The 18,976-nt window shown below is 41.0% G+C and overlaps 1 protein-coding gene across 1 annotated transcript; it reads left to right on the top strand.

The window, feature by feature from the left end:
* The first annotated feature begins 3,085 nt into the window (after positions 1-3,085).
* On the top strand, positions 3,086-17,334 carry wnt11 (wingless-type MMTV integration site family, member 11). Its single transcript, XM_061055939.1, has 6 exons — positions 3,086-3,384; positions 5,089-5,285; positions 7,534-7,778; positions 9,614-9,891; positions 10,380-10,672; positions 16,332-17,334. Exons 2-6 carry the CDS (start codon positions 5,203-5,205, stop codon positions 16,504-16,506), a joined length of 1,074 nt encoding a protein of 357 aa, XP_060911922.1. The 5' UTR covers positions 3,086-3,384; positions 5,089-5,202; the 3' UTR covers positions 16,507-17,334.
* The last annotated feature ends 1,642 nt before the right edge of the window (positions 17,335-18,976 follow it).

Here is an 18,976-nt window from a genome sequence, read left to right as displayed (position 1 = left end):
ACCAGGTACAAGGTCAAGGTCTGGACAACAGCTCTCTGCTGGCTTTGTGTGAGTGCCGGAGCTGCAGCCCGTTCTCAGGGAAGCTATACATTACGCTCCCACAGCTGGCTCTGCACAGTATCACTTACACTGCGGTTCATATTTGAGGAAATCAGCCAGAGCAGGAAAACTCTGAGTAACTTTAGGAAGGTTTTATTTGAACATAGTTAAAGGCCATGTGTGTGTGTGTGTGTGTGTGTGTGTGTGTGTGTGTGTGCGCGCGCCGGGTTAAAAGGTGACTAAGTACATTTAATTTAACAATAGTTAAGTACGTTTTCGGGCACTTCTTGCACAATACTTTGGTATTTCCATTTGATGCTACACGTCTCCTTCACTTCAAATTGGAGGTAATGACTCGTACTTTATACTCCTCAACATTTATTTGGAAACTTTATTTACTAGTTACTTGGCATGACAGCCTACAAAACACCATCTGATGAAGAAATCTGATATATAGTTATTTGTATTTGATTTGTTTATTTTGACAGGGACAGTTTACAGTCAGTTAGCTGTACCAGAGTTAGCTATGGGCTAATTTACATCTGTCCCTGGGCAGGAGACAGAGACAAAATCTCTGTTAAGAAATCAACTATATGCTTAAAACATAATGATGATCAAGATATGAAGCAGAATATAAAGTTCCTGTCATGAGGTGCAGCCAGAGCTCGTAATTCTAGTTATGTTACTTTTAGTTAATATTGATGCTCGTATACTTTTATTGCAAGACTGTGATTTGTAAGAGTACACGGTGGTATTACCTTTTTTATTAGTATGATAGTATAATATCCCAGTAAGCTAGCAGCACAGTTTGTTATCGGGTGTATCCATTAAAAGCCGAACCTCACATCACATTGTAGTTTTATAAAAAATCCTAAACAGTAAATAAGATGTTTTTTGTGTGTCAGAGTGAATTCATGACAGTATTTAAATCATACATTATACATAAAAACCATAACTGTGTTCATGTCAGAAACACGTCATATTTCAGTGTTACTACATGTCTTTGAGAAACATTCACCGTGGGGTTACTTTGTTTGCACACAACAGAGATTCACCACAGCCGAGCTCGTGCTGAAGTTGGGTTCACGTTTTAGTTTTTTTACCTCTGAAAGTAAAACATTGTTTGTGAAAGTTTTGAGATGAAAAGCACGAGACCTGATCTGTTCAGCGATTGTAATAGGATGATTCAATTATCTCATCTTTTCCCCCGCATGGAAGAACGTTTTTAATTCAACGGGCGGAAAAGAGTTCAGAACAACAACGAGGCGTCTTCATTCATAGTATAATATGTTTATAATAAGATGTAATCCACATGTGTGATGTGCACTCTGTTGTTAGAAAGTGTGTATGTGCAAACTTTACTAATGAAGCCCGTCGTTATATGACGCAGATCATTTTCTTAGTATATTCAGGATGTTTGTTTTTGGATCTGCAGGCGTAAACGACAGATCCACTTTCAGAGACATGAATGTTTATCTCATCTTATTTTATGTATCTCAAACTTTGAACGATGTAGACAAAACCTATCAGTTGAAAAGCAGACATCAGGTTGATCATACATTACATCACAAAAGATCAGAAATAACTGGAGGTTAAATGTTATTGTGATTGTGAATATACAGTGTACAGTGTGTTCTTTCTAAAAACTAAGTCATTATATGTTATGTCATGATTTGGTCTGTTTAAGTTTAGATTTCAGCGTTTAGATTTCTTTATGTTGTTTTAGTTTTCATTCTTCGCTGGTGTTTGTTTCCCTCGTGTGCTTCCTAGTTTAGTCTTTAGTGTTTCTTGTGTCATTTTGTATCCCTGTGTCCCTATATGTTCTCGTGTGTATTTTTGTTGTCACATTCTTAAGTGCTCTGTGGCATTAGTGTTCCCTGATTTATGTTGTAGTTCTTGTCGTGTCTCTAGTCGTATTTCTTTTAAACAGACCAAATCATGACAATCTGTTCATCTTCTTATATCTGAAGAATAAAATGTTAAACAACATTTTAAAACTTAAGACAAAGAGAGCAGGATGAAGGTCGATCCAGAGGACAGGACGACTCTTTCTTTGTTCACACACTCAGGGGCAAATTAAGAAAGAGGTTCAGTTGTTGTTTTGTTGACCTGATTATGACATTCATTATTCTACTTCTTAAAGTAAGATGATCCGTATTGATTCAGGAATCTTTAAACATTAACAACACTTGAGCTGTGCTTTAGTTACGGAGCCTTTTTGTGCAGAAGGTTTGATCTGCCGAGCTCAAGAGCAAAGACTGGATCATTGTTAAAGAGTCGGCTTTATCCATAAAAACACGTCGTTTTGAAATTAAATGAAATTGAATCAAATGTTTGACCGCTGAAACAATATTTGTTTAGTCTCTAAACTCTGGAGGGTTTATGTGGGAGACACAAAAAGAACAAACAAACAGATCATAACTTTACATAAATACAAATAACACAAAATGTAAAAAAAGATGTACTGTGTGTAGAGCTAACTCTAAGATATTGTTCTTTTATAACACATTGTAATATGACTTTAGGTTTTAGTTTTAGCAGGTTATAAAGACATATATAATGGTTACTAAAGAAAAAACTGAATAACTTGCTTTTTTCTTCAGTCAAAGAAATGTTCATATTTATTTAGGACGCATTCAAGGTCGTTTACTTTTTTCTTGCCATCTAAACTTGAATGTTATATTTCCCAGCCTGTGTAGAATAATAGGTGACATGGACATTTTGGCTGCTGTAATATTTGGGTCACTTAAAGTTGCGCCCTTGGAGGACTTCAGGAATCTCTAATGATATGTTTTGAGAGCGAGCAGAGCAGCTATGAAAACAACATTAAAATAAACGTCGTTTTTTATCGACTATTAATCATCTCGAGTCGCTGTTACTCCTGTGTGGTATTATTCTGGGAGTATTCTTCTTGTGTTTTCCAGCTCAGTATCAGTCTCACTCCCTCACACGTCGGTGTTTCCCGGTGCCGCGTGCTTTTTTTATGCTAATGATGCTGTGACATCATCAGTGAGATCAAAGCGGGGCCGCGGTACTTTAGAGGCGAGTCTGCCCCCACTCAGCTCACTCACTGCACCCTCTCTGTCCTTCACACACACACACACACACACACACACACATATAACACACTCCTACAACACCAGGCACCGCAGTGACACACACCATGCGTACCTGTGCGGACTTACTCTACCTCCTCATGCTGGATTTTACGGACGCTTCTGGCTGATACCGACGCAGACTGAACCCTTGAAAAGGATAATCTGCCTATACCTACCTGCGGAGATTACATTTTTTACTTTCTTGTGCTACTTGTTAGACCGGGGAAGGCTGAACGCTTCGGCAAAGGTGAGGAGAAACTTTTTTTTCCAGGCTGCTGTGAGTGAGTCTCTGCGTCTTTTACGCACGGATAGGTTTAAAGTGAGGGATTAGTGAGCCGAGACAAAGTTGGTGCTTTTGTTAGTCGCCTGAGATATTTAGTGAGTCTGTGTTAGACGAGTTGTTAAAAAAACATTTGCAAAATATATCTTTGTTAAACCACTTTCTGTCCAATTATTTATTCAGTTTTTGTTTTCTCGTTTTTTCTCCAAACTTTGCTCTCCCTCTTTTTGGCTTCAGAAGAACTAAAACAAATCTCCACTCCTGTCTTTGCAAGCACTTTGGTAGCAACTCTTTTTAATGAGTCAGTTGTAAAAATATCCTGGTAAGTTCCTCTCCAATAATTAGATCCCCAGTGATAGTTCGTAAAAGTGATTAATAGTCCGCTCGGTGCGCCCTGCCCCGCTTATCTTGGCTCGATGAAAGACACACATCGGATGGTGTGTGAGTGTGAGGCTATCAGGCTTTATCTGTAAGGAGGGAGAAACAGGAGCTCATTTAGCCCACTTTAGAGAAATGTAAATTTAAACAGCTAATCCACTTGTGGCTGTGACTTTTTTTTATGGCTCCAAACGGCAAACACGGACTGAGCGCGCAGAAAACACGACTACATAAATTGTAGTATTTTCTTATTTAACCTTTTTACAGAGTAGTTCATCGAGTGTAAGGAAGCAACAGCTTGCTGATGGGTTTCACTTCACCTCATTTAAATAATTAATATCGGTGATTTCTCACAGTTTTCTGCGCCAATCAGCGGCGCGGATCGGAACTCGTGCGTTAAAAAAAGAAGGGCCCATTATGCGCTACCTGGCGCTTTAACGCGCTCACTTTAAGCTCTCTTCAAAGAGATGTCTTATCAACAGCTCAAAGCGCTATCAGATCAACGCTGCAGCAGATTACTGCGCTGATCTGCTGATACTGAAACCTGTGTTTTAAATTCTTTACATTTTCTCAAGAGGAGCGGAAAAGTGCTTCTTAACCAGAAGGGGGGGGGGGGGGGGGATTCCTCCTGAATTATTCAGTGTCAAAGTTGAGATAAAAACTCAATCGTTTAGATCCACAGTTTTCCATCCATCCGGTTATACAGGCTTAATTATGTCTTTATTATAGGTGAATTTAAAACAAATGAAAGTTCAATAAAACACTTTAAAGTGTCAAAGGAAAGTCTCTGTTGTACCACAGACTGCAGCACTGAGGGGTTCTTTGTGTTTCAGGTTCATTTGTGGGTAATTTTTCTTGTTTTTTTCTATTTGCATGCACTAGAAAGTTTAAAGTGTATTTATTCTATAAATATTCCTTACAGTGTTGTGGACTATCTAGTATTTCTTCAAATATACAACACATCATCTTATTTCTTTTTCCTTTTCCATGTATTGTTGAGTTATTTTTTGAGGACATCTGTGTGTAATCTTTAAGAATTAAATAGAATAAATTCAAGATTTTTTTTCATTGGTTCTGAGTGATTATTCCTGACAGAGAATTAAAAAGAAAATTCGATTTTTATTGCTTCATTTCATTTCCAGATTTAAACCTTGTGAGGTCACAGCGTTCACACAAAGACTCTCCCGCTGCTTTCTAACTCAGCGGAAAAAAAAAAGACTTCCAATCTGCAAAATGTTACCACTGTTTCACGGCTAAAGTCTTTTGCTAATATTGATGTTATTTTAACTGCAGGCTTTTGAGAAAGGACGAGGCCGTGCCATGAGAGTCCACTTTTAAGTGCGAGCCAAGAGGTCCAGCAGCTCTTTGTGTTTGTTTGTCCCGCGTGAAGCCGAGTCTCTGTCCAACATGAGGAGCAGCTCTCATGTCCTGCCTCTGGGTGTGCTCACGGCTTTGCTGCTGTCTCAGGTCTGCTCTGGCATCAAATGGCTGTAAGTACCCAACTCTTCTCTTTTTTTTTCTTTTTGAGCATATATCAATCAATCTGTTTTCAAAATACATGACGTCAAAAAGATAGAGCAGATTGTGCAGCTCTTTCTGCATGTTTTTTGGGGATTTGGAGGGCCCCTACATTCCTCTTGTTGCTCCTGATGAAGGCAGCGGCCGTGTGAGTGTGTATCCTCTGCACAACAAGAGGAAGATAAGAGTAGAAAATAAGATCGAGATGATCATGTGTTAGGTCACTGTGTGCTGTGTGCAGCCTCGTTAGGCTTTGGTCAGCGTTCAAACAGAGTCAACGCTGAGACAAATGTTGCATGCATGAACTGGGCACCACACTGTTTTCAGGGCAGAGAAAAGGTAAACAACACTGTGCATAGACATTCTATAATTACAGTTACTATTTCGTTTATATATTTATGTTCGGGGCTGGGTGTTTTGTACAGTTTTCTTTCGGTATCCTTAGAAACCCTCTGTGGTTTGCTCTCAGAGTTTGCGTGTTCTGTTGTGTGAGTCTTCATTTGAGTTTGATCTCCGTGCCTAATGTCACAGCGCTGTGAAAACATCCCTCTCTGCGCCCACTTCTCCAACAACTCTCCACAGATTCTTATCAGGGAAAAATGGTCGGCCTAAAGAGCAGATGTCAGAGGTGGTAAAAGGACACACGTTATGTACCCAAGTATGGTGCGGACAAAGCTGAAGGAGTGATTCCACTTGGCTCTGAAATGTACCCGTAGTGTAAAAAATAAAGGCTTTTTCTGCAGCTGTTTCTGTGCAAAGCTGACTGAACTGACTTCAGACAGTTAAACGTTAAATCTTTATAACGTAAAATAAAAGTTTCACTGAAAAGTATTAACATCTAGTGGACTCTTAACGTGTAAATCAGACGGATGGGGAGCGCCTCTCCGCTCTGAATGTGCTCCCAAGTCGTCGGCCATGTTGGCAGCTTCAGTGTCATCCATGTTCCTTCCAGTTCTCCTTTTACTGTCACAATCGGTAGACGCCTCTTCCTCCTCCTCCTCCTCCTTCTTCTGATTTTTCTTCTTCTTTTTCTTTTTAATGTCTTCTAGTTTCCTTTTGTCTTTTTACGTTTTTAACAACTTTGTAAAGCAACGTCTGAAATGTATGAAGCTGATGGAGAATTAGGGAATTATCTTTTGCATTTCTTATTGTCCCCTTCGTTTAGGTTGAAATTGCGCTTGTCATTTGGAAGGTGAAAAAAAAGAATAATTCCTCTTCAATTCATTCAAACTCAAGAGGCTATTCTCTAAAAGGAGTAAAAAGTTCAGGTGTTAAAATAAAGAGTCAAATGTTTTCAGAACATAAACTGAAGTATACATTCATTTCATCTCTACTAAAGTACATTATTGAAGCATTTGTACTTCCTTAATGTGGCAGATGTGCTCATCAGAGCAGGTCTGACATGTGTTACATCTAAGCGAGACTTCCTGCAGTCTTGATAGTACACCGCGTTGCAATACAAAACAGATGCGGCTGTAAACACCTGTGAGTGCCGGGTTACGGCGAGCACAGAGGAGTCACAGCTTATCATCTGGGCACAGAGTGGCGGCCCCTTGGCCCCCTTAATGCAGAACAGGCTGCGGTGCAGGCGGCGCTGCGGGTTCTCACGAAGCCTCGGCAAAAGAGAGAGCAGGACCATCAGAGCCGACCTGCTCCGCCCTGTGGTTTCTCCATTAAGTTTCTCCTCAATAAGTTCAAATCAAACGTGTGCACGCTTTAATAACTAATGATTCTTGTCAAACCGAGGCCACAGGGGACGACTCTTCCTGTGGGGAAAAAATGCAACTGGCAAAGGATCTGTGTAGTTTTTCATCTGATTGTGGATCAGAGTTTTCTGGGCTCTTTTTTTATATTTTTGGTAGATCTGGAGGCTTCTGCTGCGCTAAAACAAAAGACAAGCACCACGCCAAGAGCGTGTCACTTATACTTTATGAATCCGCAGCTGGCTTCCCTTTGGGATTCTCGTGTGATAAGATGGTTCTTGTCCGCAGTGCATGCCAAAATAATCCCCTGCTGTTTGGATTCTTCAATTGTTTGGTCACAAGAAAAACACACCACTGGAACAGAAACTCACGACATGCTTTTTTTTTTTTTTTAATTCCACACAAACCTGATAATTCCACAAAAGAAGGGATTGAGCAATGGGCACATTGTAGTCATCACCTCAGTGATTAAGAGATTGTGTATACTGACCGATCCTTGTTGTTTGTGTTCCCACAGAGCGCTATCACACGCTCCCACGTCTCTGCACATCAACCAGACGCAGCACTGTAAGCTGCTGCCGGGCATGGTGTCCTCTCAGGCTCAGCTGTGTCGCAGCAACCTGGAGCTCATGCAGACCATCGTCCAGGCGGCCCGCGAGGTGAAGAAGACGTGCCAGAAGACCTTCTCTGACATGCGCTGGAACTGCTCCTCCATCGACATCCCCATCGACGCGCAGAAGTATCCACCCGACCTCGACCGAGGTACATTTTCAGAGATGGTTTAAAATGACGTCATGGATGCTGTTAGGTTTTTCTTTTTCTTTTCCCAAAGCGCTCTGCCAAGTTACTTACCCGCAAGAGTCGGATGTTTATAGTGATGCCTGACACAGAACAAAGGTCATTATGTGATCGATGTGTTGCTGTTCAGTTTACAGTAACTGTTGCAATGTGCCTCGACCTTTCATGATGTGTATGCTGTGTCTGGAGGCTATTTAGAGAATTATGACACAGAATTATGACCAAAAATGAGTCCTGTAGCCTTTTCACACATGCACAAAACTCTTTCAAAATTCACTGTGAGTGCATGAAAAGGGGGCGGGGACGTTTGTACCCTGCAGCCGCTTCACAGCCGGTTTGATCTTCAATCTTCGTGCATGTAATGAATCTACGTTATACTCTTTTCTGCTCATCAGAATGTTCTTTTCCACTCTTTCATTGATTCTGTGCACACATTCAATGACACGATAAGAAGGAAAAATGACTCTGTAGCATCTTCCATCCTCTTATATATGTTGTAAAAATACATTATGATTTCTTACACGTTGTGTCGTGCCTCCTGAAGACATTTTCTAGATATTTTCAGGAGTGCGTGTGAAAGGGGTTCTGGGTTGAGATGAATTTCTGCTCAATCTTTCCATCTTTGTGCTGCCAGCCGATCCAGCCTTTGATTTAATTGTTAATCGCCTTCGCTCAGGGCTTACATTGATTAAATTAAACTCTGCTTTTCATTCCTGAAAATCCACAGCATTATCTAACTGCATGCCTGTTAAGTTTGTTGTCTGACTTAGCTGCTTCCTTTGCCAGAATGACCTTGAGTCAGAGACAAGTTTCAGGTTATTTGGTGGAGGAGCCGTGCAGACATGGAAGCCATGTCTGCACAGAACAGGAAACGGCTCATCTCTGTCCGGGCCCCGGCTTTGATCTTTAACAGCAAACGGTCATACATGATTTCTTCCCTTCCTTCCAATTGCTCCCCGGCCTTAAACATGTGTGCTTTCCGTGTACGCACATCACCTCCAATTACATCAGGGCTCAGTCTGCGTTACAGCTCGGGCAGTGATGGGCTGTGGTTGATGGATTCATGTTGGGCTCTCAGTGGTTTTTCTGTTTTTTCCCTGAGATGGATAAAAGATGAGAGGAAAAGAGAGAAACAGGAGGGACGTTTGTTATGTAGAAGGACTAGAACTTTGTATAGATGTTTTTGGATTGTCTTATTTGCTGAAATAACTTTTAATTATTGGTATGCTTTGTAAAAAAAAATCTATTCAAGCTGGCCGCTGCACACGTCATGCTAACACTTCAGACTAAGACTTGTCTTGTCTTGACGTGTCTTGTATTGTATTGTCGAGTTGTATCGTATCGTACCCTCTCTCTTATGACGATATCCAAGTTACTGAAGATTTTGCAAAATCTGTATTGCAAGTTCCCTATTTACGAGCCTATGATTGGATATCCATTACAATTGTATCCCATCATGCTCCTGGTAAAATTTGCATAAATACAAAAAGGAACAGAAGAAGCTCTTGGCCACAGCGACTCTCTCGCTGTAGTTTGTGTTATCTGTGATGATGGATGCTGTGACTTTGCCTGGGTTACCAGTACAGGTAATTTTCTTGCCCTCTTGTCAATCTCTTACCTGTTCAGTGTTGGTAACAGACACTCTGCTAACACTCTGTCCTAACAGGAAACAAGCATTCAACCTATCATCAAATTCAGTCAGGTGCTGCTCTGTCAGTTTGCAGGGTCAGGCCTTAAAAATAAACGCGGCGTCGTCCTCTTTTCCTCGTTTAATCTGGGTTTCTTATCTGATTCGACAGGAACAAGAGAGGCTGCATTTGTCTACGCCCTGTCAGCGGCAACCATCAGCCACACCATCGCCCGAGCCTGCACTTCAGGAGATTTGCGGCTGTGCTCGTGTGGTCCCATGCCCGCAGAGATCCCCGAGCCCGGCTATCGCTGGGGAGGCTGTGCTGATAACCTGCACTACGGTCTGATCATGGGTTCTAAGTTCTCTGACGCTCCCATGAAGATGAAGCGAGCAGGCTCCCACGCTAACAAACTCATGCACCTGCACAACAGTGAAGTCGGGAGACAAGTAAGTCATGTCCTCCACATTGGGATGTTATTTGAGTTTTGTATTTCAGTATTTCAGGATTGGACTGCATCATATCTGTGTAAATGTAAGATTCCACAAAAGCTGCATTTCCACCACACACACTTTCTCTTGTGTTCAGGAACTTGAAGAAGTAGTCTGCACATTTACACACGTTTGTGGAAATAAATAAATAACGTCCCTTGGGAATTCATTTTGTCCCTTTTAGGGACCCTGATAGGGAGGTAGTAATTTCTGAAAGCAATGGGACTTCTGGGTTTTGGGCTTAAAGTGCTGTTCATTTCTGATTGCTCAAGTAATCCCAGTGTTCAGAAGACTCCCGACTGACTAATTTGGCTCAATTTAGAAGATATTTTTGATTGTGGTTGTAACTCAAGAGTAGCTTCTAGGACTAAAAGTTTGATGTATTATTCGTGGAATTGTTGCTAAAGTGTGAGAGCTATCTAACCTCCCTGTCCGTGGCTCTCCAGGCGTTGAGAGACGCGATGGTGATGAAGTGTAAATGTCACGGCGTGTCCGGCTCCTGCTCTATAAGGACCTGCTGGAGGGGCCTGCAAGACCTGAGGGAGATCGCCATGGACCTAAAGACCAAGTACCTGTCTGCTACTAAAGTGGTTCACAGGCCCATGGGGACACGCAAGCAGCTGGTACCCAAAGACATCGACATCAGGCCGGTGAGGGAGAACGAGCTGGTCTACCTGCAGAGCTCCTCGGACTTCTGCATCAGGAATGACAAACAAGGCTCTGTCGGCACACAGGACAGGTGAGACTCCCATATTACATCACTGTGTTTGGGGATTATTTTGTGGTAATGACAGTGTTTTTACCATGAGTTAAAGGCATGATTCAGTCCCACGCAGTAGACGAATAGGAAATGACCAATCCTGATCATTCCCCGATGTTGACTTTAGTGAAGTGCCTTCCTACCTCTTGGCTCCGTTTCTTGAAAAAGCTGTGTGATAACACGCAGCGGCCCCTGAGAGTGCTCTGTCTGTGACTTGTCTGAGCATGTGTCGCTGAAAAGGCCACTGAGCCTGGAGTCGGTGTCCCACTATCTAAAATAATGACTAATGTGGTTATTCTTAGGACTGAGTGCACTGGAGCTGATATCGATTGGAGAGGGCCACACAAATGGGGAAATAGTTAAAGCCCCCCCCCCCCCCCCCCCCCCCAAAGATAACGGTTTATTTACACCATTCAGCTCCAGTGTTTTCTTTGGGACTGTGTAAAGTGTTGCTGGTTCGTGCTCTGTGACAAGTTAGTGAGGAACAAGAATCATGTTTGTCTGAGAGTCTCTCTCAGGCTGAGACCCGGCCAACCAATTAGCAGCACAAATGACAAAACACTCAAAGTTACATAAAAAGAGAACCATCTATGAGTCAAATCTGGGAGTCAGTAGTTCACGCAGTCGAGTTGAAAACATCGACATCCTGTAGAAGCTGTTTCCGAGTCTTTCATTTCAGATTTAAAAACATTTCAGGACACCAGCTCCTTGAGTCGTTCTGCAACAGATTCCAGGCTGAGGGTGCAGAATACCCAAAAGTATGTTTTTATGACAGAAAGAATACTGACCGGTTCTTTTCTGCATGAGAAAAACACACAGGAAGTGTGGGAGCAGATCAAGAATTGACATAAAGGTGTACTGGTGTCTGTCAAATCCCACTCAGCAGCCAATATAACATTAACATAAAAAAGATAAACCAATACATGCTAATCTTTTACTAAACTTCACCATTAAAAAAAACTGTTTTCAAATTTATAAAGTCTAATAATTATTTCCTTGTGTATTTTCCTAAACTGCAAGATATTTATACATTCTTCAAATCGTTGTGCAAAGAATCCCAGAGTTGAACTCCAACCACTGAAATACACATCTTCTTTATAGCTGTGAATATTGATGCCTTATATTAAATGTCCTCCTTTGTTCTTCATCCTCAGAGCTGCACACAAACAACTTAAACAGATTTTCTGTCATTTTCTGGTCATATTTAAATGTTCAGAACACATCAATATCCTTTCAGCATTGCCTGGATACATGAACCCATGTGTTCGCACCACTGGGCCAAGCCAATGAAGTTCCAGCTAGCCGCTAAAGATACCCTCAGATTGATTGATATCAATCCTGTGGTGTCAGAGAGGTTAGCTTACATGATGGCCAACCAAGGATGTAGAAAGAGTGAGAAAAACAGCATCTCAGTTATTTGTTATCGTTAAGTATTCAGGAGTGATGAATGGTTATAAATACATGTGCTGTGTTAAGTAATCAATAAATCAAAGAAAGAAACGAGGTGTCTGCGGCTGTCACAGGCCTGAATAAGTTTTCCACGAGCTAAAGCTGGTGAAGTAGTTACAAAAGAAGATGATAGAAAAAGATAGTTTGATAAAGTTAGCCAGTGAGAAAGCAACGATGCTCTGCCACTCTCCAAAACACTGTCTCCTCTGAACTAACCCTTCAACACAATGAGGAAGTGGACGCTCACTTGTTGGACGGAGTTTCTTGGTTTTTTTTTGGATTTAAAATCTACTCTTTCGATCTACCAATCTACGATTTCAAAAGAGTGACCTACCCCTGCTTTAATACAAAATCTTAAGCATTTCCTCATTGATCATACATTTACTAAGCCGTCTTTATTTAAATGCAGGCAACGATTTGCACAACCAAAAGTACTGAAGCATGCCTCAATGTCAACAGCCAGTGCTCACGGCCGTGTAAGGCACCGAGGATAAAACCAGCTCCATTAAATGTTGTTTCAAATGTCATACATCATATGATGGTCATGTCTTGTGTTCCTCAGCCTAAGGCCACCCTTCAGATAACCACAAGACATGCTTCATGTCAAGGACACTCACAGTGTCCAATGTGTTCCATTACTGCAGCCTGATAACGCAGCAGCCACACACAGTCTGCAACCCGAGTGAGGCACCATCATTACACCAATGTGTGACGATGTTTGTGTATGAGTAACTGTGAGTGTATCATGCGTGGGTATTTATTAATCCCATATGTGTCCGGACAGATCGTATCTGAGGAATTCTTAGACTTCCTCCAAATGTCGTTACACAGAATCACATGCTCACATTATCTCACCGCTGATTTCTCTGACACCAGTGGCCACTCAAGGAGAGGATTTATCAGATTTACACTTGGATTGACCTTGTAGCTGACTTTATTGTTAGTGCTGACATAATTTTTTAAATAATAAAATAAACTTGAAGCATGTTTCCCACAGGGGGAGTAGCTCAAGTGCTTTCAAAAAGAAACAGAAGACTGCATCTACCAAAAAATGAGTTGCATAGTTTTGGTTCATGTTTAGTAATGTTTTTGTAATTGCAGTTGGTCCCATAAGTCCTTAGAGACACTGGGAGCCAGCAGAGGCTAGCTAAAACTGATGTGGTTGGAGTCTGGGGCATCTGTGATGTAGGTGGTCTGTATGGGGGGCTTTGGTAAGAAAGGCTCAGCCGGGTGGTGTTTTGCTGGCTGGGGACATTGGAGGGGAATAACTGGGGTTGAGCTTGGTTGTCTGGTCACTGCATAGTGTTTGTTTGAGCAGTAGAGTTCTGAATAATTTGTAGAATGGAGGGAAAGAGCTTAAAAGTATGAATCAATCAGTCACACTTTATTTATATAGCACCTTTCAGACAAATGCAATAGTAGTTTTTCACATTTTGTAAGTGCTTTACAAGGGAATCGGGAAACAAATTGACTAGCTTTAGAGATTAATGCACACCAATATGAGTTCAGTAGAATAAAAATGAAATATGAGATGGATGATGGACATAAAAGATATCGCCTAAAAGCTAAAGGCAGCATCACCAAACGTTTTTGTTCTGATTTGTGGAACAGCTAAAAGACAAGAACCAGTGGATCTTTGGGGCCATCCTGGTTCATTGACTAAAACCATCTCTGAAAGGATGTCTGTTGCAAATAAAGCTACTGTGGTCCCCTTCTTTTTGTGAAATTTAAAATTTAAGTCTGTGCCATGAAAAATACAAACTCTCATCTGATGGACTTAAGGGGCCAAATTGTTAAATTGTAGACCAACTAAAGATATTTATGTTTTCTCACTGTTTTATTTCACAAAGTGGTCGGTCCCATCAGTTTAAAGCAACCAAAGATGTTTTCAGATAGAGCATCATGACACCATTTGGGTCCAAATTAACATACAGCAGAGCGTCATCTGCATAGCACCTGCAGAGGACCAAGGCGGTTTCCTTGAGATTATAAGACCTAAAAGTAAGTCAATACTCTTTCTAGAGTCAAGCTATTTGACTAACAAGACAATCTGGGGCAGGGGAAATTGAATTTTAGCAGTAGCCCGCTAATGGAAGAAGTGTGATCGCTGGTGCTAAAAAGTGTCATGGCCCCGAGATGAGGCACGTCATTGAAGCCTGTGCTTTAGTCTTTAATTACATTACTGTTGCTCTACTTGAACCAGCAGATGAACTCAATGTACAGAGCGTTCCTTCTGCTCCACTTACAACACAGCAGTGATATAACCCGATCTTGCTACTGACAAAAGTGTGTGGGGGTTTCTGTCTAATTCCCAGCTCCCACCGATGTAATAAACCTGTCTTACACTCTCAATGACTCTTGTCCCTCCTCCTCTTCCTTCACTCCCGCAGTAGCCAGCAGCTAAGCATCTCCCTCCCTCCCCATACTGGTCATTAACACTCTGCCATCATAAAACAATGCAATTATGTGGAGAGGGCAAGCTAAAGAGAGGGAGGGCAGCCCTGTGTATTCAGTGTGATTTACGGGGGGCTATTCTCCGCTCGTTTAAGATGCCTTGGGCTTCTGAAGTGAGAGGCTCTCAAGCATCCACTGCCCAGAGACGACAGAACAAAACGAAAATGAGAGAAAAAATGTTTGGAGGAAGGAGTGCACAAAAGGTTAAGGCTCGCCAGGCGGTCAAGCACTTTTAAAGGACTATTGTGGGCTCTTAAGTCTGCGAGATCACCACAATATTTTAGACAGGAGCAGTAAACTTTAAAAATGAAGCTTAACTGGAAATATATTCCTGGCTGGTAGTTAAGACTCCTTTTCTTACATCTTGTTGAAGCTTTACAAGCACACAAGTATCCTGGTTATTATCAACTTGTTTCCTGACTCTGTGTTGTCTGTCTACTTTGAGTGCAGTAACATGTGTAAACATTAAAAGGTAATTCATTTCCTGGTTATGATCAGTTCTTTAAGTAGTCCAGATGCAAACTGTGCATTTAAACATTTCATCCAGGTTTCAGAAGTCTAGATAAACCCTTATCCTGGATTTGAGAAACTGGGATATGCAGCCTTAAGTCCTCTGATAGAAACCAGCGTACTCTGGCATGTAAACATGCAGAGTATCATAGAGCATGTAAACACCTGATCCAAATTTTCTAGGTATAAGACACAAACTTAGTGTTGAGAAATCATGACACAGCTGCAGACTAACAATGACAATCATGGATATTGCAATCATCATATGAACAGGGAAATAAACAACCAGCCAGGTGACTTCCAAACATGATGTCCTTTAAAGGATCAAAAGAATAATAAGAAGCATGTACTAACTCTTATTGTATCTTAGTGACAGAAATCCAGTTAAGCTCTCATCCTGGTTCTCAAAACCTGGATCTGCTACTGGGAGTACTTCATTGGAGTGTTTACATGAAAACTAGTCAAAGAAAGGTTTCCGACCACGAGCCGTCCTGTCTGTTTTTTATCATCTCAGTCACAATGTTTCTAATATTACATCAGATCAGAATCTGTAGGATCTGGATCAGAATCTGTAGGATCTGGATCAGAATCTGGAGGCACTGGACCAGATTTTTGATATCAAGTGTGTTCTGGTTTCCATTTGTAATCTTGTACCCCAACAGTTCAAAGAAAAGCAAACGAGGCAAAATGTAGTCCCCCAGTAATGTTATCATACAAGCCAGTGGTAGTCATTTAACTACAGTTGACTTTTAATGATCTCAATAAACAGAGATCTGCAGCTAATAATCCCCTCTTCAGTGCTTTTTCAAAACACCAACTCCATTCTTGCTTCTTAAGTTGTTAGTTGGACTGTAAAAAAAGGGTACACATGGAAAAGGAAGTCCAGAAAGCCTGGACACAAATGTCGGCTGTCACTCCCAGAGGCTACATGGGGTGACAGACAGTTGCCCACGAGGTCTGAGACTGCTAGACTGGACTAACAAAGAACTTAAAGAAACCTGAAAAGTGTTGACATGCAACTGTATGATTTGTTACCCCAAATCATGATAAAAGGGTCCAGAAAAAATATGCTAACAAGGATACTAGTGCCCATGCAGACGAACAAACAGAATGAAAGAAACAAAACCAGGATTAAATTCAAACCAGGAGACCATTAAGTGTTGAAATGCTGTGATTTAAGTTATTATTATGTAAATATTAATATTTATTTTCTCGTTTATTTCAGGCAGTGCAACAAAACCTCTATGGGCAGTGACAGCTGTGACCTGATGTGCTGCGGGCGTGGCTACAACCCGTACACAGAGAAGCTGGTGGAGCGCTGCCACTGCAAGTACCACTGGTGCTGCTACGTCACCTGCAAGAAGTGTGAGCGAATCGTGGAGAGATACGTCTGCAAATGAGTCCATGCTGCAGTCCTCTGCTGGAAAAAAAACCAAGCCGCCCGGGACTACAGATTAACCAAAGCACTACAGTACCACAAAGGCTTACTTTTGTCTTAAGCTTTAGCATGTGTCTCTCATGGGAACCGGTCTGTTCTTGTGTCTGTATCATTTTGTATCAAATCTCCAAACTGGGCTTCTTCTCTTCACAAAGCTGGACGCGGAGTTCCGCTTTACGTGATGACCACCGTCCTCCTGGGTATTTCTTTTTTCTTGTTCATGTGTATGAATCCCGCTGAGAGGGATATGGAAAGTCTATTTTATTATATCTCTAGTAAAAAGAAATAATATTGGATTTTATGCTGGAGGAGAGGGGGTGTTTCTCCCCCTCACTTGACTTGTGTTTGGCTTCATTCCACGGATATCAAAGGGTTCTGATGGATCCATGTGGTACTTTTTTTTGGGTACTATTAAGACTTTTTTTTTCCTCGCAGTGATGGACAATAATGAGGAAAAGGAAACAAAAAGGGAACTTTAAGTACTTTTTCAATCATGGATCTTATTTTGTGGTTGATGTTTCTGGACTCTCGCCATGTGTCCTGTGTGGATCTTAACACGCCTGCATCCCTGTGGATTGAGAGACGAAGAAGAAGAGAATTAAAGACTTTTGTAAAACGGTGCATTAACTCTTTTATGTCTGCAGTTCAAATATATTCTATTTTTCAGAGCCTATGAGCTGAACTCATGGATTTTGTAAACCACTTTTGTGTGGATGTACATACTGTTATTTTGTATACTGAAATAAAGACAGAAGTATTTATAAAATAAATGATCTTTACCATCATTTTACATGGACATTGCATGTTTTTTTTTCTCTTTTAGGACAATACTGTGTGTGTATTTGGAAAGTTTGAGAGTGAAAGTAAAAACAATGAAATCACACAAATAGAGCTGAGTATGAAACTCAAATTACTGCTATCACATATAATTTTAAAAGGCAAGAAAAATCACTTTTAAGATTGATTTAAAAAAAAAAAATTACATTAAAAAAAAACGATTGATTGTCAGTAATGTTATTAACATTTTTAATCCACCAGTTCCATCATAACATTGGTATGCTAATTAAAACAGAGGGCATCTTTAAATATATCTGCTCATTCATTTTATTGATTGTCTTTATTATCCACTCCTGCGTCTTCGCCGTTAGACAAAAACTCCTTCTCTCGTTTGCAAACAGTGGATGTTGCTCAGGTGCTACTCTAACAGGGTTGGGACAAAAGAGACTGGATTTCAATCTCTCAGCCAAGTTCAGCCCCCAACATGTGCAAACAAAACTGTCGGATTCACAAGCGAAACTTTTTGCAAACAAACTTATGGACTCAAAAAAAGAGGAACATTTTAAGTCCAGGACAAAACCTTGTAATTGGAAAAAAAAGTTCTTGATTAAAAAGTTATAATTATTTGCATAAGTACATTTTAAAATTCTCATTGTTTTACCTTAAGTTGCAGCATCATTTTTTGGGGGGGTGGGGGATTTTTATGAAAAATACAGCTTCAAACTCCTCATCATCACTTATAAAGCTCTCCATAACATCGCTCCCCCTACCTGTCTGAGCTCCTCCACCGACACACTCAGCGATACTGACGCAAACCTCTGCAGGACTAATCATCGGTCCTTGGGGGGGGACCTTCTCCATTGCCGCTCCCACCCTCTGGAACTCACTCCCAAAAACCAGAAGAGACTCTCCACCTTCAAGAAATCCCCCAAAACCCTACACTACAACATCGCCTACAACCACTTACAACCTCTGTCCTCATTCTACTTCTCTTACATTATTTCTCCTTTGTTTTGTTTTCACTATTTTGTTTTGTTGTTATTCTTCTTTAAGCGTCTTTGAGTATTCAGAAAAGCACTGTAAAAGTCTAATGTAATATTATTATCATTATTAAAAATAACATGTTTCTTTCCTTTGGGCTGCATTTTAAATCATCGACTGCACAGCTCAGAAAATCGACTTGCTGGCATAGACACTTCAATAACGTCCAGAGCAAAGGACGACCCTAACCCTAACCCTAATTTATAGCACATTGTGATCGTAAATCTACGACGGAGGATTAGGGCCATGTTAAAAAAATATATATTTTTTTAATTTTGAGATTAAACTCGTTAATTTACAAGATTAAAGTCCAGCCTGCGCAAAATGATGAAAGTAGAACTCTTAAAGTAATTTTCTCTTAAAGTATTTTCCTTGGTCAGTTGCTCAGCACGCTTCTCGGAAATTTCAACATGAGCTGCTGGGCTTGCCACAACGAGCCAATGGGCTTAGATCAGTGATCTCACACTGACAATGACGTCGCACTGACAAATTTTTATCGAGGGGGGCTAGAACCGAGCGTTACATGCAGCTAATGCTACAGCTAACAGGAGGATGTAGGAGAAGCCGCATTTCCGCAGACTTTGAATTTTTGCACATAGATGTGCCTAAACATG

Source organism: Labrus mixtus, chromosome 14, assembly GCF_963584025.1.
Source record: "Labrus mixtus chromosome 14, fLabMix1.1, whole genome shotgun sequence".
NCBI classification, from domain to species: Eukaryota; Metazoa; Chordata; class Actinopteri; order Labriformes; family Labridae; genus Labrus; species Labrus mixtus.
Note: the sequence above shows the minus strand (reverse complement) of the source record. Positions and strands in the feature narration are given on the sequence as shown.

Bases quoted from the DNA above. Each gene is read 5' to 3' on its own strand.
- wnt11 (XM_061055939.1), top strand. From the start codon at position 5,203: ATGAGGAGCAGCTCTCATGTCCTGCCTCTGGGTGTGCTCACGGCTTTG. The intron at 5,286-7,533 runs GTAAGTACCCAA...GTGTTCCCACAG, and splicing joins TGCTCTGGCATCAAATGGCT to AGCGCTATCACACGCTCCCA. The intron at 9,892-10,379 runs GTAAGTCATGTC...GTGGCTCTCCAG, and splicing joins ACAGTGAAGTCGGGAGACAA to GCGTTGAGAGACGCGATGGT.